The 17,635-nt window shown below is 41.3% G+C and overlaps 1 protein-coding gene across 2 annotated transcripts in view; it reads left to right on the forward strand.

Moving 5' to 3' along the window:
* The window catches only part of MAPK14 (mitogen-activated protein kinase 14), a 68,437-nt gene that overhangs the window by 47,864 nt on the left and 2,938 nt on the right, over positions 1–17,635 (forward strand). The window contains exons 9-11 of one of the 2 annotated variants that reach the window (XM_090282295.1): positions 11,164–11,243; positions 13,592–13,670; positions 17,247–17,420. In XM_090282295.1, the coding sequence (XP_090138421.1) occupies positions 11,164–11,243; positions 13,592–13,670; positions 17,247–17,420 (333 nt within the window). Of the gene's footprint in view, positions 1–7,054; positions 7,135–11,163; positions 11,244–13,591; positions 13,671–17,246; positions 17,421–17,635 lie in introns of both variants that reach the window. The other variant, XM_090282294.1, reaches the window with a different exon arrangement.

Consider the following 17,635-nt stretch of genomic DNA (forward strand, 5'->3'; position numbering starts at 1 on the left):
GAAGGACACTGCTATCAACCTGCCATTGTTAGAAGAATCTTAAGCCATATCATCTGCTTCTCCCCTACCCCCAACCATGGGCTGTAGGGGACATCTCTGCTTCAGGGACCTCTCTCTCTGCCCTCCATTTCAGTAATACGCTGTTTCCTACTTGGCTCTTTCTGAGGCAGATATTCTCCTGGATCCAAAAAATCAAATTCACAGGATGTATTACCAACGTTACTGTTTCCTTAGTAGAGTTTTATAGGTTTATCTGCTTTACTTAGGTCTTTGATCCATTTTGAGTTAATTTTTTATGTGATGATGTGAGGTTAGGGGCCCAATTTTATCTTTTGCACATGGAAATTCAGTTGTCGTGTTGAATGGGCTTGGCACTCCTGTCAGTGATTGAGGCCATTGGTCTTTATATCTGTCCTTATAGCAGAACCACATTGTTTTGATTGCTGTAGTTTTATGGTAAGTTTTGAAATCAGGAAGTGTTAGTCCTTCAACCTCATTCTCATTTTCAAGATTTTTTTTTTTTTTTTTGGTGGTTCTCTGGGCTCCCTTATAATTCCACATAAATTTGAGGATGTACTTTTCCAAATATGCAAAAAGACTATTGGAATTTTGATAGAGATTGCATTGAATTTTTAGATCACTTTGGATAACATTGACATCTTAGCAATTTTAAGTGTTCTTATCCAGGAACAGGAGATGTCTTTCCATTTATTTAGGTCTTCTTTAATTTTCTTCAATGATGTTTTATAATTTTCAGTGGACAAGTCTTTTGCCTCCTTGGTTAAATTTATTCTTAGGCATTTTATTATTTTAGATGCTATTGTACATGGAATGTTGTCTTTATTTCCTGTGCTTTGTTCATTGTTGGTGTGTAGGAACACAATTCTTTTTTTTCTTTGCTCGTGTACCCTGCAACTTGGCTCAATTTGTTTACTAGCTCTAGTAGCTTTCTTGTGGATGTTAGTATTGTCTATATATAGGATCATGTCATCTGTGAAGAGATAGTTTTACTTCTTCAATTCCAATTTAGATGCTTTTTCCCTCTTATCTAATCGCTCTGTCTAGACCTCCCAAATACAGTGTTGAACAGCAGTGTTACACATACACGTCCTTGTCCTTTCTTACCTTAGAGGGAAAACTTCTGGTCTTTCACCATTGAGTATGATTTTATCTGTGCATTTTTCTTAAATGCTTTTTATCACGTCAAGAAAGCTCCCTTCTAGTCACAGTTTTGTAAGTGTTTTTATCTGATCTGAATTTTAAATTTCATTAGGCTTGATTTAAATTACATTTAAATTTAATCACATGATATTACTGTGCAGTTTTAGATCTCTGCAAGTCTTTCTGTTTTATTTTATCTTTTCTTTTTTTGTGTGTGTTAGCTTTTTTCTTTAGAGATCCCTTTGGTACTGGTTGTTAATAATCCCTGGACTTCCCCTAAAGATGTAAGGAATATTAATTTTTGTCTTGAGGTTATATATATATTATATATATATATATATATATATATATGATTTTATTTATTCATTTCTAGAGAAAAGGGAAGGGAGGGAGAAAGAAAGGGAGAGAAAACATCAATGTGTGGTTGCCTCTCACATGCCCCCAACTGGGAACCCAGCCCTCAAACTAGCCCCCAACTGGGAACTGAACCAACAACCCTCTGGTTCACAGGCAGGCATCCAATCCACTGAGCCACACCAGCCAGGGCTGTATGTATTATTAGGTTTGAAATTATTCTCATTTGTGACTTTGCAGAACCCTTCCAATGAACTCAGAATAGAATTGTAATTTTTTTTAAGAATTCGCCCTTCCCTGTAAGTCTGGTTGACTGGCCACAGCAAGTGGACACAGCTGGCAGAACTTTAGAAGAGAGTGAGGACCCAGATGGTCTCTTCAAGTACAGTGATAACTAACTGTAAACAACCATTGGTTTTGAAAAGAGTGAGCCAGTTAGAAAATGTCATTGCTAAAACTTAACAGTCTGCAGCCTAAGGAAGAGAGAAAGCAAGTTTTGTAGCCCTGTTGCACATCAAATACTGTTTTCTCTTCCAGAAGAAACAGCCTTGGTTCACTGTTACTTTCCTTTCCTAGGTAATCAGATGAATTTCCTTCACGTGTAAAAGTTTTTTCTCCCAGTATTTTAATAAAAATGGTACTCTTAAGACATTAACTGAAGGATAATGGGGCTGGTGAGTTATAATCCACTTACCATCAGCTTGCTGCCTTGCTCCATATGAATTTTTTGTAGTATATTAAATTTACTCCTTAACTCTGCTCAATTCATTTCCTTTTTTCAAATATTTTATTAAATACTTCAGATATAAAAAAGACAAAGAGTAATAAATGAACACCTGTGTTCATATGGCCCAGATGGTGAGATAAAACACCTGTGGAGCTGAAGCTACTGGTGTCCGCTGGCTGTGGAGTAACGGTGTCCCCTCCTGTCACAAGCAGTAGTAGTCACAGCAGGCCCTGCAACTGGTCCTGTCGCATCTGCCCCTCGCTTCCAGACATTGATTTCAAATGTTTGCTCTCATTTTTAAGATTTTATTTATTTGTTTTTAGAGAGAGGGGAAGGGGGGGAGGGAGGGAGAGAGAGAAACATCAATGTGTGAGAGAAACATCGACTGGATGCCTCTCACACGCCCACAGCCAGGGGCCTGGCCTCCAACCCAACTATGTGCCCTGACCAGGAATCGAACTGGCAACCTTTCCATTTGTGGGATGATGCCCAACTCACTGAGTCACACCAATCAGGTCTTTGCTCTCATTTTTAAAACGCAGCTGTACTTTAGACACTAAAAGTTAAGTGTCCTAAATGAATGTTGAAGAAGAAAAATACAGTGGAACTTTGGTTCTTGAACTTAATTCATTCTGGAAGGCTGCTGGAAAAGAGATTTGTTCAAAAACTGAATTTTCTTTGTTGCCTGAGAGACACGTGATTGATCATACAGGTATCAGCATGACAGGAATGTTTGACAACTGAGACTTTTTTCGTGAACAACTTGATCGAGAACTGAATCGTTCAAGGTGGGAGATGTTTGAGAACCAAGGTTTGACTGTATTTTATTAGGTTATTTGCCATCCCTTTTCTAATATTTTTCCAGAAAAACTAGAATTCTCAGGTTTGTTCACAGACCTAGAGTACCTTTAAGAAATTTTCTTTACATGACATTGAAAACAACTATTTTGGTGACCAAGAAAACAGGCAAGTAGGTTAAGTCTCCTTCTGGTCCAGCCTTTCTGTCACCAGGAGGATTTCCTACCGTCCAAAGACCAGTGTTCTAGCTTTGCCCCACGTGGATTTTTTTCATTGAAAACTGCTGCCCACAAGCAGTAGTATCGCAGACAGGCCCTGAAACTGGTCCTTTTAGTCATCTTCAACTCTTCAACATGTGGAGGTTTTCTAGGAAATGCCTAGAACGCTCAGAAGTGACTAGAATATCCCTCTTACCTTCCCGCTAGTTCCCCCACTACCCTGAGGTTTTTCCCTCACCTACTCCTTCTAGCTTCCTTTTACTTTGGTTACAAAGGACCTCATCTAAAGAGTAATTGAAGGCCAAAGTCACTGTTTTAGGAAGTGTCACGAGATATATGATTTAAATTTTTGACATTGTGCTCATTATAATTAAAACATATTCTTAACTAACAGTAAAAATAACACCAATCTAGGGGGGAGGATGTTAAACCTATTATGAAGGATGGCTTGCTGTGGAAATAACTAATTGTTTATGTGGTAAATTTTGCTTTGCTTTGCTTACATAGCTACTTGAAGCTCCTTCTGGCCTTAACTGCCTGGACAAATTGTAGTGGCCTTACAGTAGCTGGCACTGTTGGAAGACTGACCTGTATTTCAGTGGATTTGCCAGCTCTTGGAGAACCTGTGGTGATGTCTTCTGAGGTTTGCATGCTTTCACTTCCTTCGTGCAAGTGCTTTTAGCTACTAAGTAGATTTTCGTTTGGCGTTGTGTCTTGACTAATCTCCTAACATTGGCTGTCACATTCTACCAACTCCCTTTGTCCATAGCCCTTACACAGTGATGGCACAATATTTGTATACTCTTCATGTTGTAAACACTTCAAATGGAGTGTTTGAGAACTTGCAACATGAAATGATGCCATTTTTCTTGAGTATTCTCTTATACATAGACTCTTCTATATATAGAGTCTGGTTCTTCCAGATTTTGAGGGCAAGGCAGAGGGGTGGAGCTGAGTTGAAAAGCATATTATAGAAAGTTCTTACACATTAATCAGTATTTACTGAGCTACTCTGTGGAAGGTGCTAGGGATAAGATCGCACCTCTCCCCCAAACCAGAATGATCATACTCAGTGGAAGGGGAATTACAGGAGTTACTTGAACAAATTTCCACTCTCTGATTACAATACAAGACAGAGTGAGTTTTAAAAATACTGTAATAGAGGTCTAAATGAGTTACTGAGAAGCAGTGATTAATTCAAACTCAAGATAATGAGGACTACTTCATGGCAGAGTTATTATTTAAGCAGGACTTTGAAGAGTAAATAAGAAGAGAAACGGCTTGGTTGGAGGGGAGAATGGAGGGTATTCCTGTTTGTGACTTGGATGAGTAAAAAGTTGGAAGCTTAGAAGTGCCTGGAATGTTTGTTATGAATTTAAGCCTTGAGTGCATTAAGGGATAATAGTTTGAGGCAGAGTCAGAAGAGAAGCCTGGAGCCAAGTCAGGGAGGGCCAGGAACTGGGATTTGATTCTTCAGGTCTGAGATTGTCCATTCTGGCAGAAGTGGGAAAAAGACACAGGGTCCCCACCTCATTGCTGTAGTGAGCTCCTAGGACTGGCGGGAGTGGTGTAGTCTTCAAGTGTGTTGGGGTGAAGTGAGGACAGTTGAGAAACTCACAATCCAGTCTTCTGTCTTCCTCCAGGAGCATGAAACACAACTCTCATTTTCAGTAGTCCAAAGTCTCTTAAAAACAAGACTACCAGTCTCAGCATTATTTCTAGAGATTAGTTTGTAAAACTACCTGTTTGGGAGTTGAGGTAGTCTAGTTTATTTTTCATATGCAATATACTTTATCTTGTGAAATAGTTGCCTAGTTAAACTTATTTCTGAAGGAGCAAAAAGGATTCTATATTAAATTCAGTTGTAATATAGTTAGATTATTTCAGAGCAATATGGTATCCATCTCCTCTCTGCTCTGTCCACATTAATATATGCTTTAAAATTTTTTTCCCAGTAAGACCATCAACTGAGATATGAAATAAGTATTGAACTATTAACCTTCAGAACATCTTAATTTTTGCTGTTTGCAGATGACAGAATTTTCTATTCTTAATTCAGAAATAACTTGTGTGAGTGGACTTGTTTATAATTTCTAGAACACAAGTTGTTTGGGTCTAGGATGGGGTTCTGTAAACCTTTTCTTAAAGGGCCAGGTAGCAAATAGTTTAGGCTTTGGGGACCTTATAATTTCTGTAGTAACTGCTCAGTTCCACTATGTCGGGTGCAGGTCGACATAGACATATAATATGGACATGGCTGGTTCCCATAAAACATTATTTTCAAAACAGGCAGCAGGTTGGGGTTTGCTGACTCCTGTCTAGAATTTTCTTCCACTTAAGCCAATTTCATAATCTGTGGAAGGAAAAAGAACAGGGCAAGGTGCCAGTGATATTATTGCATCAGCAATTCCTGTAACTTAGGCAACTGTGACTTGCAGAGGCCATTATTTTTAAGTTCTGCTGTAATGCCTTTATATGTATAACCATAAGAAGAAATATTTTCTTCCGTCTTCCTCTCCGTCCTGCTCTACCTTCTCCCCAAACATTCTGAGTGCCCACCGTGTAGCAGGTGTTAGGCTGGGCCCTGGAGGTAAGTGGTGAACAGGCTACAGATCAGCAGAGGGGGCAGACAGTAAGAAAACAACGTAGTTACAGATTGTGATAAGCACTGTGGTATTTTCAAGCATTGTGCTGAGACGAAATGATGGAAGTGGGGGCTTCTTTATAAAGAGAGAGTAGGGGGAAGCCTCTCTGAGGAGGTGAAGTTCAAGCTGAGACCAGAAGTGGAGGAGAAACCTAATCATGCAAAAAACCTGACAGGGATCCAGAGGTAGTCATCTTGCCTTCCTTTTCCCTCGAATGTCAGTATAGATGGGGACAAACTCTTCATATTTTCAGAGATTATTAAAAGCTATTTTAGAAGTTTTTTCCCCTCTCTTTTTAACTTTCTTTTTAGGCAAGGCTAAATGCAGTCTTCTCGTTAACACATGCACATACATGGGCATACCTGGAAGACTTGGGTACCAGAATAAAGGTGTGGGCATTGTGGTCTATTATTTAGAGCCTTTGGTATGTATGAGGTTTGTTAATGCATTTCTGAGGTTGAAACCTCCTGTGTCCTGCTTTATCATGGCACTCCAGAAGATCTGACACAGTGGGGTGCGAGGCCCTCTGCTGGCTGTCACTCACGGTTCTCTGCCTGCTGGGGCCTGCACAGAGGAAAGGCATCTAGAGGAAGCTCCAGGGTTACGCTGAGGGAGCCACACAGGCCCCTACCGTATTCCAAGCTCTACAGGTCTGGTCTCATGGGAATATTTACAGGCAGGTTTGTATGTCCCTGGCCCCTGTGCTCTGCTGCTGCTCTCTTACCTGTACACTCTGCTTACCACTCCCCTTGGCTTACCTGGCTACTGATGCTTTGGTGGAAGGTGAGGAGGTAGGTGTGGACTGAGCCTACGGACTGAGCAAGCTCTTGGGTTTCCCCTGCTGTCTTTGTCAGCTGGGTATCCAGCTAAAGTTGCTTCACTTTACTAATAGGGGATATTGACAGGTGCACAAAATGAATGTGAATTGGCATGTGTGTAGCAGCATTTTGAACCTTTGCACAGGAGGAGCGTGTTCTACATGACGTGACCATCCTGCAGAAGCCTTGCCTAGATGAAGTCACCGTTTTCACTTAGTTTGGGTTTTTAATTTTTGTTATTGGGATATTTTGTTTGTTTGCTTTTGTTTTGTTTTATTTGTTGTTTTTCATTTTTATTTTGTCCCAACATTTTCCTTTATAGTCCACCATTAGATATTGATCAGTTGAAGCTCATTTTAAGACTCGTTGGAACCCCAGGGGCTGATCTTTTGAAGAAAATCTCCTCAGAGTCTGTGAGTTGATGCTTTGATTGTAATTATCTGCCCTGTTGGCAGCCTCTGCCACTTGCCTTCCATCAATCTGTACTGTGACCCGGGTGTGTTTCTAAGCTCATGTTCCCTTGGTGTGTTGTTCCAGGATGAGGTGTGTGTGTGTTTGTGTTTGTGTGTATGTGCACGTGTGCAAGTGCCCGGTCACATGCCTGAATGTGTTTTGTTTTCTCTCTACCTGGGTATGTGCTTGGCTCATGGGAGCCTTTGTTGAGCAGTGGCACCCTAGTAGTAAATGAGATTTGAGATTCTAGTTCATTCCCAGAGATGAATGGAAAATTTAGGTCTCTGTTCTCCAGCCCTGACTTCATTTTTTTCAAAAGTTTCACATATACTCAAGGGCTCTTTTCACTGTTTGGTCAGTGTTTATTCTCAGAGCATGAGGTTCACCATGTAATAGTCTCACATCATCACTGAAAGAATGAAATGTGTATTGTCTGCACGCTATTGCACTTCTCCAGAAGTTCCTTGCTTTCTATTGTTTTAGGACAGACAACCCCACAGCTTGTGTCAAGTCTATCCAAACAGGGGCTCCTCTACTCCGTCTCCAGACCAGCAGAGGTTCCATCCCACTCCTGATTCCTGAGGACCCCAGGAGGAGGGTGGGAAGCCTTCCCCCCACAGCCCGCTTCTGACTGTAAATCTTAGTGACCCAAGACAAAGCGTGGGCTAGCGCTTCCCTGCCCCCACGCAGGCGTCTACAGAGAAGCCATGGGAGTGTGGCTCGGGCTTCCTTTGGCTGCGATTTCCTGCTGTTGGCCATTTTCTTGGGCTGGAGATGTGCGAGAAACCATGAGAGCCAAGCCCTTCTCCCTTTCCCCCTCCGTCTGCTGCCAGGCAGTTGGATGAAAGGGAAAAAGAGCTGTGGAGCCAAGCTTCAGGGGTGCCTTCCTGGATTCTCCTCCCAGCATTTCTGACTAAAGGGGTCCCTTTGCCCAGTTGGGAAGACTGCTGGGTAGCTTGAGGCAGGATTGGCCAGGTGAGTTTGAATGGTTCCTCATGTCCCTGTGGAAAAAAAAAAAGAAAAGAAAAGAAAAAGAATAAAGACTAGTGCATCTGGTATGTGTATGGTACATTCCTGAAAAGAACCGCAAAGCCCTGGGAATTTATGAATTTGCGCTCTGAGGATGTAAGGGAATGTGCTGGCCCTACTTCATTTTGTTTTATTTACTTATTTAGGATGAGGAAGCAGAGACTTGCCTGAGTCATGCACTGAGTCACTCAGCAGAGCTGAGTATAGATCGCAGATGTTCTGATACCGTGAGCTAAACCTTACTCTCATGTGGTTGCACACTGTTTTGAAAGTCATTGTCAGTTATTGGCCACAATGTCAACCTGAAGGAGTGTTTTCTTTTGCTTCATGATATGCAGAAGAAGCTGTATTGGGGTGAATCAAAAGAAGCTATGAGAAGATGCTTAGAGAGGAGAGATGGTGTTTTTTTTTGTTTTAAATGCCTTTGCTTAGAAAGATTGGCTAAAGGACATGAGGGTAGAGGAGTAGTGTTGAGAAGTGGATTTATTAATGAATAGTGCTAATGAGATTAAGATAGCAAATTAATTCCCTGCCTGGGGATGGCTTCTAGCTTCTCCTCAGTTCCCTCTCCCTCTCCCAGTTTTCTGCCCTGGGGATATGTGCCGTCAGTCGCCAGAATTTCTAAAAGAAAGGGTATGGGTAAAATAGTATTTACCTAACATTGACCCACCATTTATTTTTAAGAAAGGAACAGCACCAAGTGCCTGACCTAATATTGAGATGTCTTTATTTTTTGTGAAATAGGGCACATTATATATTACAAAGCTCTAATGTGGAGCTGAGCATAATAAAACTGAGTACTAGAATTCAGAACTTACTAAGATAATATTGTACCAGGTGTAGAAATAAGAAAGGTTTGGGTTTTTTCCCTACATAGTTATGGCAAGTGGATATAAGTAATTTTAACTTTCAGAAAGGTAGGCAAGATTAATTTGGTGTTAGTAATGCTGCCCAAGGACCAATTTATTTTAAAAGCACATGTTGTATGGAACACATGATATGTAAATAACAAAGCCAGGTGAGTAAAATTGTTTAAAGATTTTTAAAATTAAAAAGAAAAATGTATTACTGAAGGAATGTAGTAAACAGAACGACAATAGCTATTTTCGTTCCTCCTGAAAAGCAGTGCAATAGTGTAGAAAATTCAGTGCGTAAAGAGCAGGGCATTCAGAGTGAGGGACCGCCCGTGGACGCAGGCTACAGGTGCACTGAGGACGCTGAGGACAGGAGAGTGGGTGGGGATGGGTGGCTAAGGAGGTCAGACTTGTTTGGTTGGTAATCCCGTAAAATGTCATATTATGGAAGCGGAAAAGAGCCCTTTCACTGAATCACTCACATTTTTCTCTAGAAATTTACTTTATCTTACTCCCAACGAGAAGGTGATATAATAACCTATTTGATTAAAGGAGACAAAAACAGAAAATGTACAGGCCAAGTACACGGTGAGGCAAATATATTTACAGTTGTGAGTACACAAAACACTTTTTTGTATTATTATTTATTAATTATTGTATTTTCCATACAAACAACTGTAAGCCTACATTTGCCCCACCCTGTATTAGTCAGAAGAAAGAAGAGAGAGGTGGCAGGATTCTAACATTGTAAAGCCCAACTGGTATTCTGCTATTGCTGGTTTACTGACCCATTTTCTTATTTCTCTTGGCATACAAAGTACTGTTTGTTATGTAATTTGTTTCTAAGTAAATCTAAACTTTGTTGTGAGGATGCTCAAAGGGCTTCATGCCACCTTTTGAATATGCTGGTCTTGGGCGTAGGGAGCTTAAAAGGCAGGGCCGGACCCAGTGCTTTTCTGGGGGTCAGCCTTACACATATGTTAGTAGGAATCTGACCACAGGGAGTCTGAGTTCAGGGAATGAGCTAAAGGGGAAAAATTACTGAGGGAAGCCACAAAGAAATGAAATCACTTGACAAGTGTGCTTATTGAAGATAATGCTGCAACCAAAGGAGGGCAATAATGGTTAAGAGGAAAGGGAACACAGCAAGGTTTTTATTGAATTGTGTTGAGGAATTTTAAAATCCCACCACTTCTGCTTTAATAGAAACACATGATAACTAGCAGTTCTTGTAATGCTTTGGAGGAGGGAGGATTGTGTTAAAACCAATGGCACAGCTAAAAGAGAGACGTTTGGAGTACAGCTCACATACGTGCTTGTTTCTATGGAAGGCTTCATGGTTCTGCCTTTGTCAGGAAATTGCAGTGTTTTGTAAAGTTTGTCCCAGCTGTTTGTTAGGCGAAGTCAGTGTGGTCACCTGTTAAAGAGACTGGGAGAAATCACTGGCGTGCAGCCTGTGACTTCTATTTTGTCTTTGCCAATAGCTTCTAACTCACCCCCACGTTCCCTTTCTTCACTTACCTGTGTGTTTGTGGCATGTATTGGAAATGTACAGCTACTAATGTCTCTGAAATTTGGCACTGCTTATCAACCCATTCACCCACCTCTGTCTTACGTTTGGAAGGGGCGGTACCTTGGAGAATCACCAGAACCTGTGCCGCAGAAATTTAACCTCTTCCTTAAATGGATATATTGGATATATTCTTTTTTCCTGAGTTGAGTCAATTATTTCCTGAGTGATCTCCATTCACCCACAAGCAAGCAGGTTCTGGCCATCAGTACTTGAAAACAGTTCTCTGGCTGGCATCCTGGATCGAGGGGCAGTCTCTTTCCAAGGAGCCTAAAATATTTCATGTTAAAGATGATGCTAAAACCACAGAAAATTTTCTTATCGGCACGGCCAGTCACTGGCTACGTGCCCAGTAATTCCCATGCCCTTCATAGAAGCATGCTTTACTGTGCAGCCTCGGGCTCTGGCCTAGAGTGGGTGGGATGGTGGGGAGTAGGTTTTTTATTTGTTTGGGGTGGCTTTTGGCCTTTTAAAACTTGAGTTAAAAGTTATTTTTTGCACTGTATGTTAACAATGCCCTTGACTAGGCATCTAAGATATTAACCAGCTTCAGCAGATTATGCGTCTGACGGGGACACCCCCTGCTTATCTCATTAACAGGATGCCAAGCCATGAGGTGAGAACAAATAGACTGCACAGGGATATGTAATTCAGGAGGCCACATTCACATTTTATTGCCACTGTATAACCAGCCCAGTTTTTAATGTCACTGAATGCCTGCATGTGCCTTGAGGGCTACGAGGTAATGGCTGCCTATGTGCTATTGTAAGATGTTGATATTTGGGATAAAACCTCAGCCAATCCTGTGGATTGAGAATACAAGTGACAGACTTGTATGTAGAGATGATGTTACTTTTATATTTGGGTGCTCAAGAGGCTGTTTTGTGTCTCCTGGGTGCTGTGCCCGCGGTGAGGTTACGCCCCCGCCGATGCCTCTCCGCCGGAGAGGCCGCTGACTGAAGGCAGTAGCACGCTTTCCTAGTCACCAGTTTGTTTTGTTTTTCTTCCGTGAGCAAAAGAGGAATTATTCCATTTTAAAAACCTCAACTATCCAACCACTAAGAACTATATTTAAAAGACTACATAAACAATGTAGAATAAATATGAATTCCTATGCAGGATTTTTTTCTTTTTTAACAATTCTTCTTTTTTTTAACCAGTTCTTAACTATTTAACCTAACTCTAGTTTTATCATCACAGATGATTGGGCACTTTTTCCTAAGTGGCCTACAGTCTCTTGGGAGCCAGGCTGGCGTCACAGAGCCCTGCCCTCAGCTCCGTGTCCCCTTCAGCTACGCTCAGTCGCCTTTTTATCTGTGGTTGTTTGCCTTGTCGGAGGGATGACTGTTCTCTGTGGGAGGCAGGTCTCTCTTTGCCTCTGCTTTTCCCTTCAGCCTTTTATCTATATGCTCAAGTAGGAAGGGATTGCAGCCCGAAGATATTCAATTCCTAGAACTTTATTGTTTTCGAATTGGAAAGATTCTCAACTGCTTTTCAAAGCAGATCTTGCCTGCTCACTGCAGGTAAAATGAGAAGACGGTGAAGTTGCCCTAGCAACCAGAACTTTTTCTCACCTTGTGTGTGGATGTGTGTGTGTAGGCACACATACATGAGAGTACTTTACTGTTGAGGAATTGTAAGGTGGTGGTTTAGATTCAAAGAAGCTTTATCTCAACTAAGGTGGGCTGCAAGTGGGATTTGCTCATTGAAACAAGGAAGGTCATCCATGTAGTTTAATACATAATGCCTGAAGAACACAGTTATGAGTTACATTTGTATTTATGTGATTATTCTCAAGACCAGTTTTGGTTTTGCCTTGATTAGAGCTGTCAGTCCTTGAAAGAATTTCACCTTACGCTCCTTAGAATGAAGCTCAGAAATTGGGAAATTGGAACGTCCTTAGGAGGTGAGGGCAGACTTCCCTTCTAAAGACAGCAGTCGGTGGCAGCAGCTGCTGTTTGGTGCCCCATCACGGGGGCCTGGGGCGTGCTAGGACAGTGCTGGTCTGCGATCACTAACCCTCCTCCAGCACCACAAAGCAGGCACTGTCACCGGTCCCCTTTACAGATGAGGAACTCAGGACTTAAAGATAATAAGTAACTGGCCCAAAGTATTCAAGGCAAGATTCTAATTCAAGCCTGTCCCACCCCAGGGACCAAATGTAGAACAACTCTATTGGTAATATAAACATTGTGTCAGAATTCGAGTTTGAAGCTCTTTCATGACTTTTATCTTGCATGAATAGCACAATAACCATATGATATAGGCAAGCCAAACACTGACATCTAATATTAATATTTTGCAGATGAGGTCACTGGTATGTTACCCGAGACTTGCCCAAGAAGAGGTAGCTTATAAGTGGTGGGGGAGGATTTCCGCTTGGGCCATGTAACTTATAACCCACTTATTAGTTTAGTATTTTTAAAATATGTTTGAGCCTCTTAGGATAATAAACTAAGCTCATGTTTACTTTCTTCTTACCAAGATTACTTCATTAGCAAGATTTAATACTGACATCCTTTTGATGTACTAAAAGCACCTACTGAGATCGGCACCATTGAAAGACTGCCAGTCCTAGACTTTCTTTAGGAATACCAATTCCTACACCGATTTTAGCTTTTAGGAAGTCCTGTCTCAGAAGGGGCTACTTCTTAGATATCTTGGCCTCATCGTTTAAACTTCTGATCCTGTGATCAGAAAGCTAATGAAAGGGAACTTGATTGGTTACATTCTCGTCCACTTGAAACATAACTGAGCTATAGCAGGGATATAAATAAAGGTAGTGATCATAAATAAGGACATTAGGGCGGCAGTAAGAAAGAAGTTGAATGTCAAAGACATTCATAAACATAGAAGCTAGCAGACTTTGTCAATTAACACTTGTCGCTTGACAGGACCAAGACTCTTTGAGGGCAGTAACATTATTAAACAAAAAGCCATTTTGAAAACCCTTTGTTTTCACAGGCAAGAAACTACATTCAGTCTTTGAACCAGATGCCGAAGATGAACTTTGCAAATGTTTTTATTGGTGCCAATCCCTTGGGTAAGTTGACTGTGTCCTCCTGTAGTGAATATTAAATTGGTTATGACATAAGTTAGGGGTCTGAAGCCTGTGACCTGCTCACAACCGCCGTCATTTCTTCCCCGGGCTGAGGGTAAGAACAGGCGAAGCACAGCGGTGTTAGCGGACCAGCCGGGAGCTCCTGCCGTGGCCCTGCTCCGCCTGAGGCTCCGGTGCTCCGGGGCCTGTCATCTGTGTGTGTGCTTTCCCTCCCTCTCTTCTTCTGCTCCTCTGACACTTAACCGTTCTCACCAGAGGAGCCAGTTTGCCACCTCAGACTTGAAGGAATGGCGCTTTCAGGATTCTTGACAAAGGGACATGACGCAGCAGCTGCGGGATCTGTACTGCCTTGGCTAAAAGAGTTGCTCTCCTCCTTAAAGCTGGGAGCTGAGTGTGCTTCAGCTGTCCCCTGAAAGTGGCACTGTCTGAGGCTCTAACGCCCCGACTCTGGAGGGCACAGTGGGTAGTGGCGGACACAGAAGAATCAGGCCAGGACCTCCCTCTGACAGGAGGGGCGCAGTGAGAGGCTATGATGATAGTATACTCAACCCCCTCACTTTTGTGAAGATTGTGTAAGTGGGTCATCCATCTGCTCAAGGGTCCCAACAGCTGTGCCTCAGGCTCAGTTTATCCTTTCAAGGCTGACAGCCACGTGGACCTCTTCAGAAGCTGGAATGAAGGCTAAGTGGTGTTACATTTCTGAGTACTTCTTCCATCATGAGTGTTGACAGGGCTATCAGTATCACTGTGATAATTCTTATAATGGCACAGAGGCTCCCACTCTATGAAGTGTTGGGCGATTATGGATGAGTTCCTGTCAGCCTTGGAGATGGAGGGTTTGTCACATCTCAGCTGGGTCGCTCTTGTTTCCAAGAATGAATGCACAAACTCATCATGGGTGCACAGAACTCTTCTGGGGTTGGTTTAGGTTTGCATCTGCCCTGCTGGGCTCACACTGGCTTTGTATGATTTATTGAAGCTTTATTACCTAATCCAAGGATCTCTTGAGTCGTAAATACTCCAAGAAGTGGGGAGATGATGTTGTATGCTGATAGCTTTCTTGCCTGTCATTCTAGTCTTGAATTGTTTTTCATCATATCAGCTCATGTTTTAGACATGGCGATGGTCCATGTTGGACTTCCTATTAGTTCATTCAGATTGGCTCATTCATTCTTCTGTGGAAGGGGAGATATGTATGAGTCCCAGCAGCTTATTAAGGCCACATCCATCCTGATAGGTGTTCCCTTCTCTGGAATTATGACATTTAACCGTTTGAGTGCCGTGCATAATTCAAAATTTGGGTCAACATGAGAAAAATCATATCAATATATAACCTGAGGTACAAAAAAAGAGAACAAAACATTAAATACGAATTATTCCATTGTTATTTACACTTAGAGCCACTGAAAAAAGTCTCTGGGAGCAACACTGGCACTTTCTGGAAAACTTGTCAGCATCGCTCACAACAACGTTGACACTCAAAGGGTTAAACATTCAAAATACTAAATCTCACTCAGCAATAGGATTGCAAGTGAGCAGAGTAAGCAGTGAAGTCCTCAGAGTTAAGCAGGCCTAGCAGCCCACTGCCGAACAGTGATGTCACATAGGCTCTTGCAGACTCCTGAGAACTTGGTGTTACTGACCACGGACTTGTGCCACCATATTAACTGGGTAGGGTTACACCAACGGAAATCCTGGCATCTCTCTGTCAGTCACTGACTTTGTTTCACCATTACTCTCAAAACATGAATTAAAACTTAAATTGCCCTTTGATGTAGTATGTATTTGTAACTGTCAAGATCTCAGAGGAATCTTTTTCTTACCCTTGACCTTATTCCTTATCAAAGTATTGGTTGTAAGAACATGACACTTATTACCCTAGGGGTGGCGAAGACCATATGATTCAAACAAAGCCAATAAAGCTTATTTTTTTTCTAAGAAGAGAAGAAGAATATATACCTAGGCATTTCTTCCAGTGCTTTAAAGTGTAAATGTGTGAACTTGAATCAACACATAAAAAATTCACCTTGTTTCTGTATGCCTCTGAAAACCACATTTCTTTGGATTACTCTGGAACTCAGGATGCAGGACAGGGGTCTTTTAGAACCTCCGCGTGCACCACACAGTAGGTCTATAAAGGAATGTGTCCTCCTCCTCACTCCCCTTCTGGCCCCTTTCCACAGTTAAGGAACTATCAATAATTTGCAAAGCTTCAAAAACCTTGTTTCACCGAAGTGATTCCCGTGGTTACAGCATTATTTGTCATGCACCATTCTGAAACTCAAAACATCCTCACTTGAAAGAATTTGAAAAATCACCATTTTGTGACCCCTAATGAAATAATTGCTGTGAAAAAATATCAGTGGCTGCTAAAAGCCTTAATTGAAAAGACCTGATGCTATTTATGTGGTTTCAAAGTATCCCACAGATTACTTGCTTAGGGCAAAATAGAAACAACCCTGTGATCAAATTTAGCATCATTTATAGTGAGACAAATGGCCTTAATGCTGCATCAGGTACACAGAGTCCTGTGAAATATTCTTGCCAGAAATGTTTAACCCAATTTTAACAGATTTTTATATCTAATGTGGTTTTCAGGGAATACAAAGGGTAGAGGAAGATAGGGGTATAGATACATGATGGATGGTTTCAAGACAACTGGACTATCTTTTTGAGGTCAGAATAGGAAAGGGAGGTATTCTAGATTCAGAGAAACTAAAACCCAATCAAATGCAACATATGACCCTTAGTTGGATCTTGGTTTGACCAAAGTTGGTGTAAATGACAACTTTAGGATAAGTGGAGAAATTTTAACTTGAACTGGATTTTAGATGCTATATGGGAATTATTTATTTGTCAGATGTGATAACAGTTTTATGATTGCACAGGAAGATGTCTTTATGCTGAAATATTTAAGGGTAATATATCATGTCTATAATTTTATTTTTAAATGGTGTAACAAAAAATAGATACATATATACAAAATGTTAACTGTTGGATATGGGTGGTCATATTATGGACATTCAGTGTATTTTGTATATTAAAATTTTTCATAGTGAAAATTTTATCCAAATACTGTGTTTGTCACCCACACACCCATGTAAACACCTCAATTTATCCATTGTTTGGAGACCTGTTTGATGAATATTCATTTGCCTTATGTTAGTAAGTAAACATGAAGGAGGACAAAAAAGTTGAAAAATTAAAAACTAGCCCTACTTTCCTCTTCTAGATCACGTTAGTTACAGGCTTTCATTCTGACAGTTTGACCACAGTGATAACAGTTAGACACAGACATCCCACAAAAGGTTGTTGAAACAGAATCCCAGTTATTTTTTAAAAATTCTTTAGTCATGTATTCTTTAAAAATAATACAAAATGCAGCCAAATACACACACACAGGAGAAAAGGGGGGATACGTCCTAGAGCTGACACTTTGGAGGAGAATTCTTTGTTTAAGCTTGAAGGGTCAAAACTGTGTCTGCTTAATAGGCATATTTTTGTAACATGTTAAAAATAAAAACTTCTTTTTTTCCTTCCAATCTGTGGTCCTAATAGCTGTCGACTTGCTGGAGAAGATGCTGGTACTGGACTCGGACAAGAGAATCACAGCAGCCCAAGCCCTTGCACACGCCTACTTTGCTCAGTACCATGACCCTGACGATGAGCCCGTGGCTGACCCTTACGATCAGTCCTTTGAGAGCAGGGACCTCCTTATAGATGAATGGAAAAGTAAGTCATCAAGGTAGCCTTGCCATCTAGCTGGAGAGTTTAGGTGTGAAAATCTCTCCTAGGTGAGCCACTAACCAAAAGCTGTGGGGAAAAAAAAATTTCTGGCTATAAACCAACTCGTGAAAACTTGTGACCAGGGTCTCTCATGCTGAGTGAACGTGCCCCTCAGGTGGAAACTTGTAGATGGTGACGCTCTGTGGAGTCTCAGGGCGCTT

This window comes from Furipterus horrens, unplaced genomic scaffold (genome assembly GCF_987537825.1).
Source record: "Furipterus horrens unplaced genomic scaffold, mFurHor1.1.pri manual_scaffold_6, whole genome shotgun sequence".
In the NCBI taxonomy this organism is placed as follows: domain Eukaryota; kingdom Metazoa; phylum Chordata; class Mammalia; order Chiroptera; family Furipteridae; genus Furipterus; species Furipterus horrens.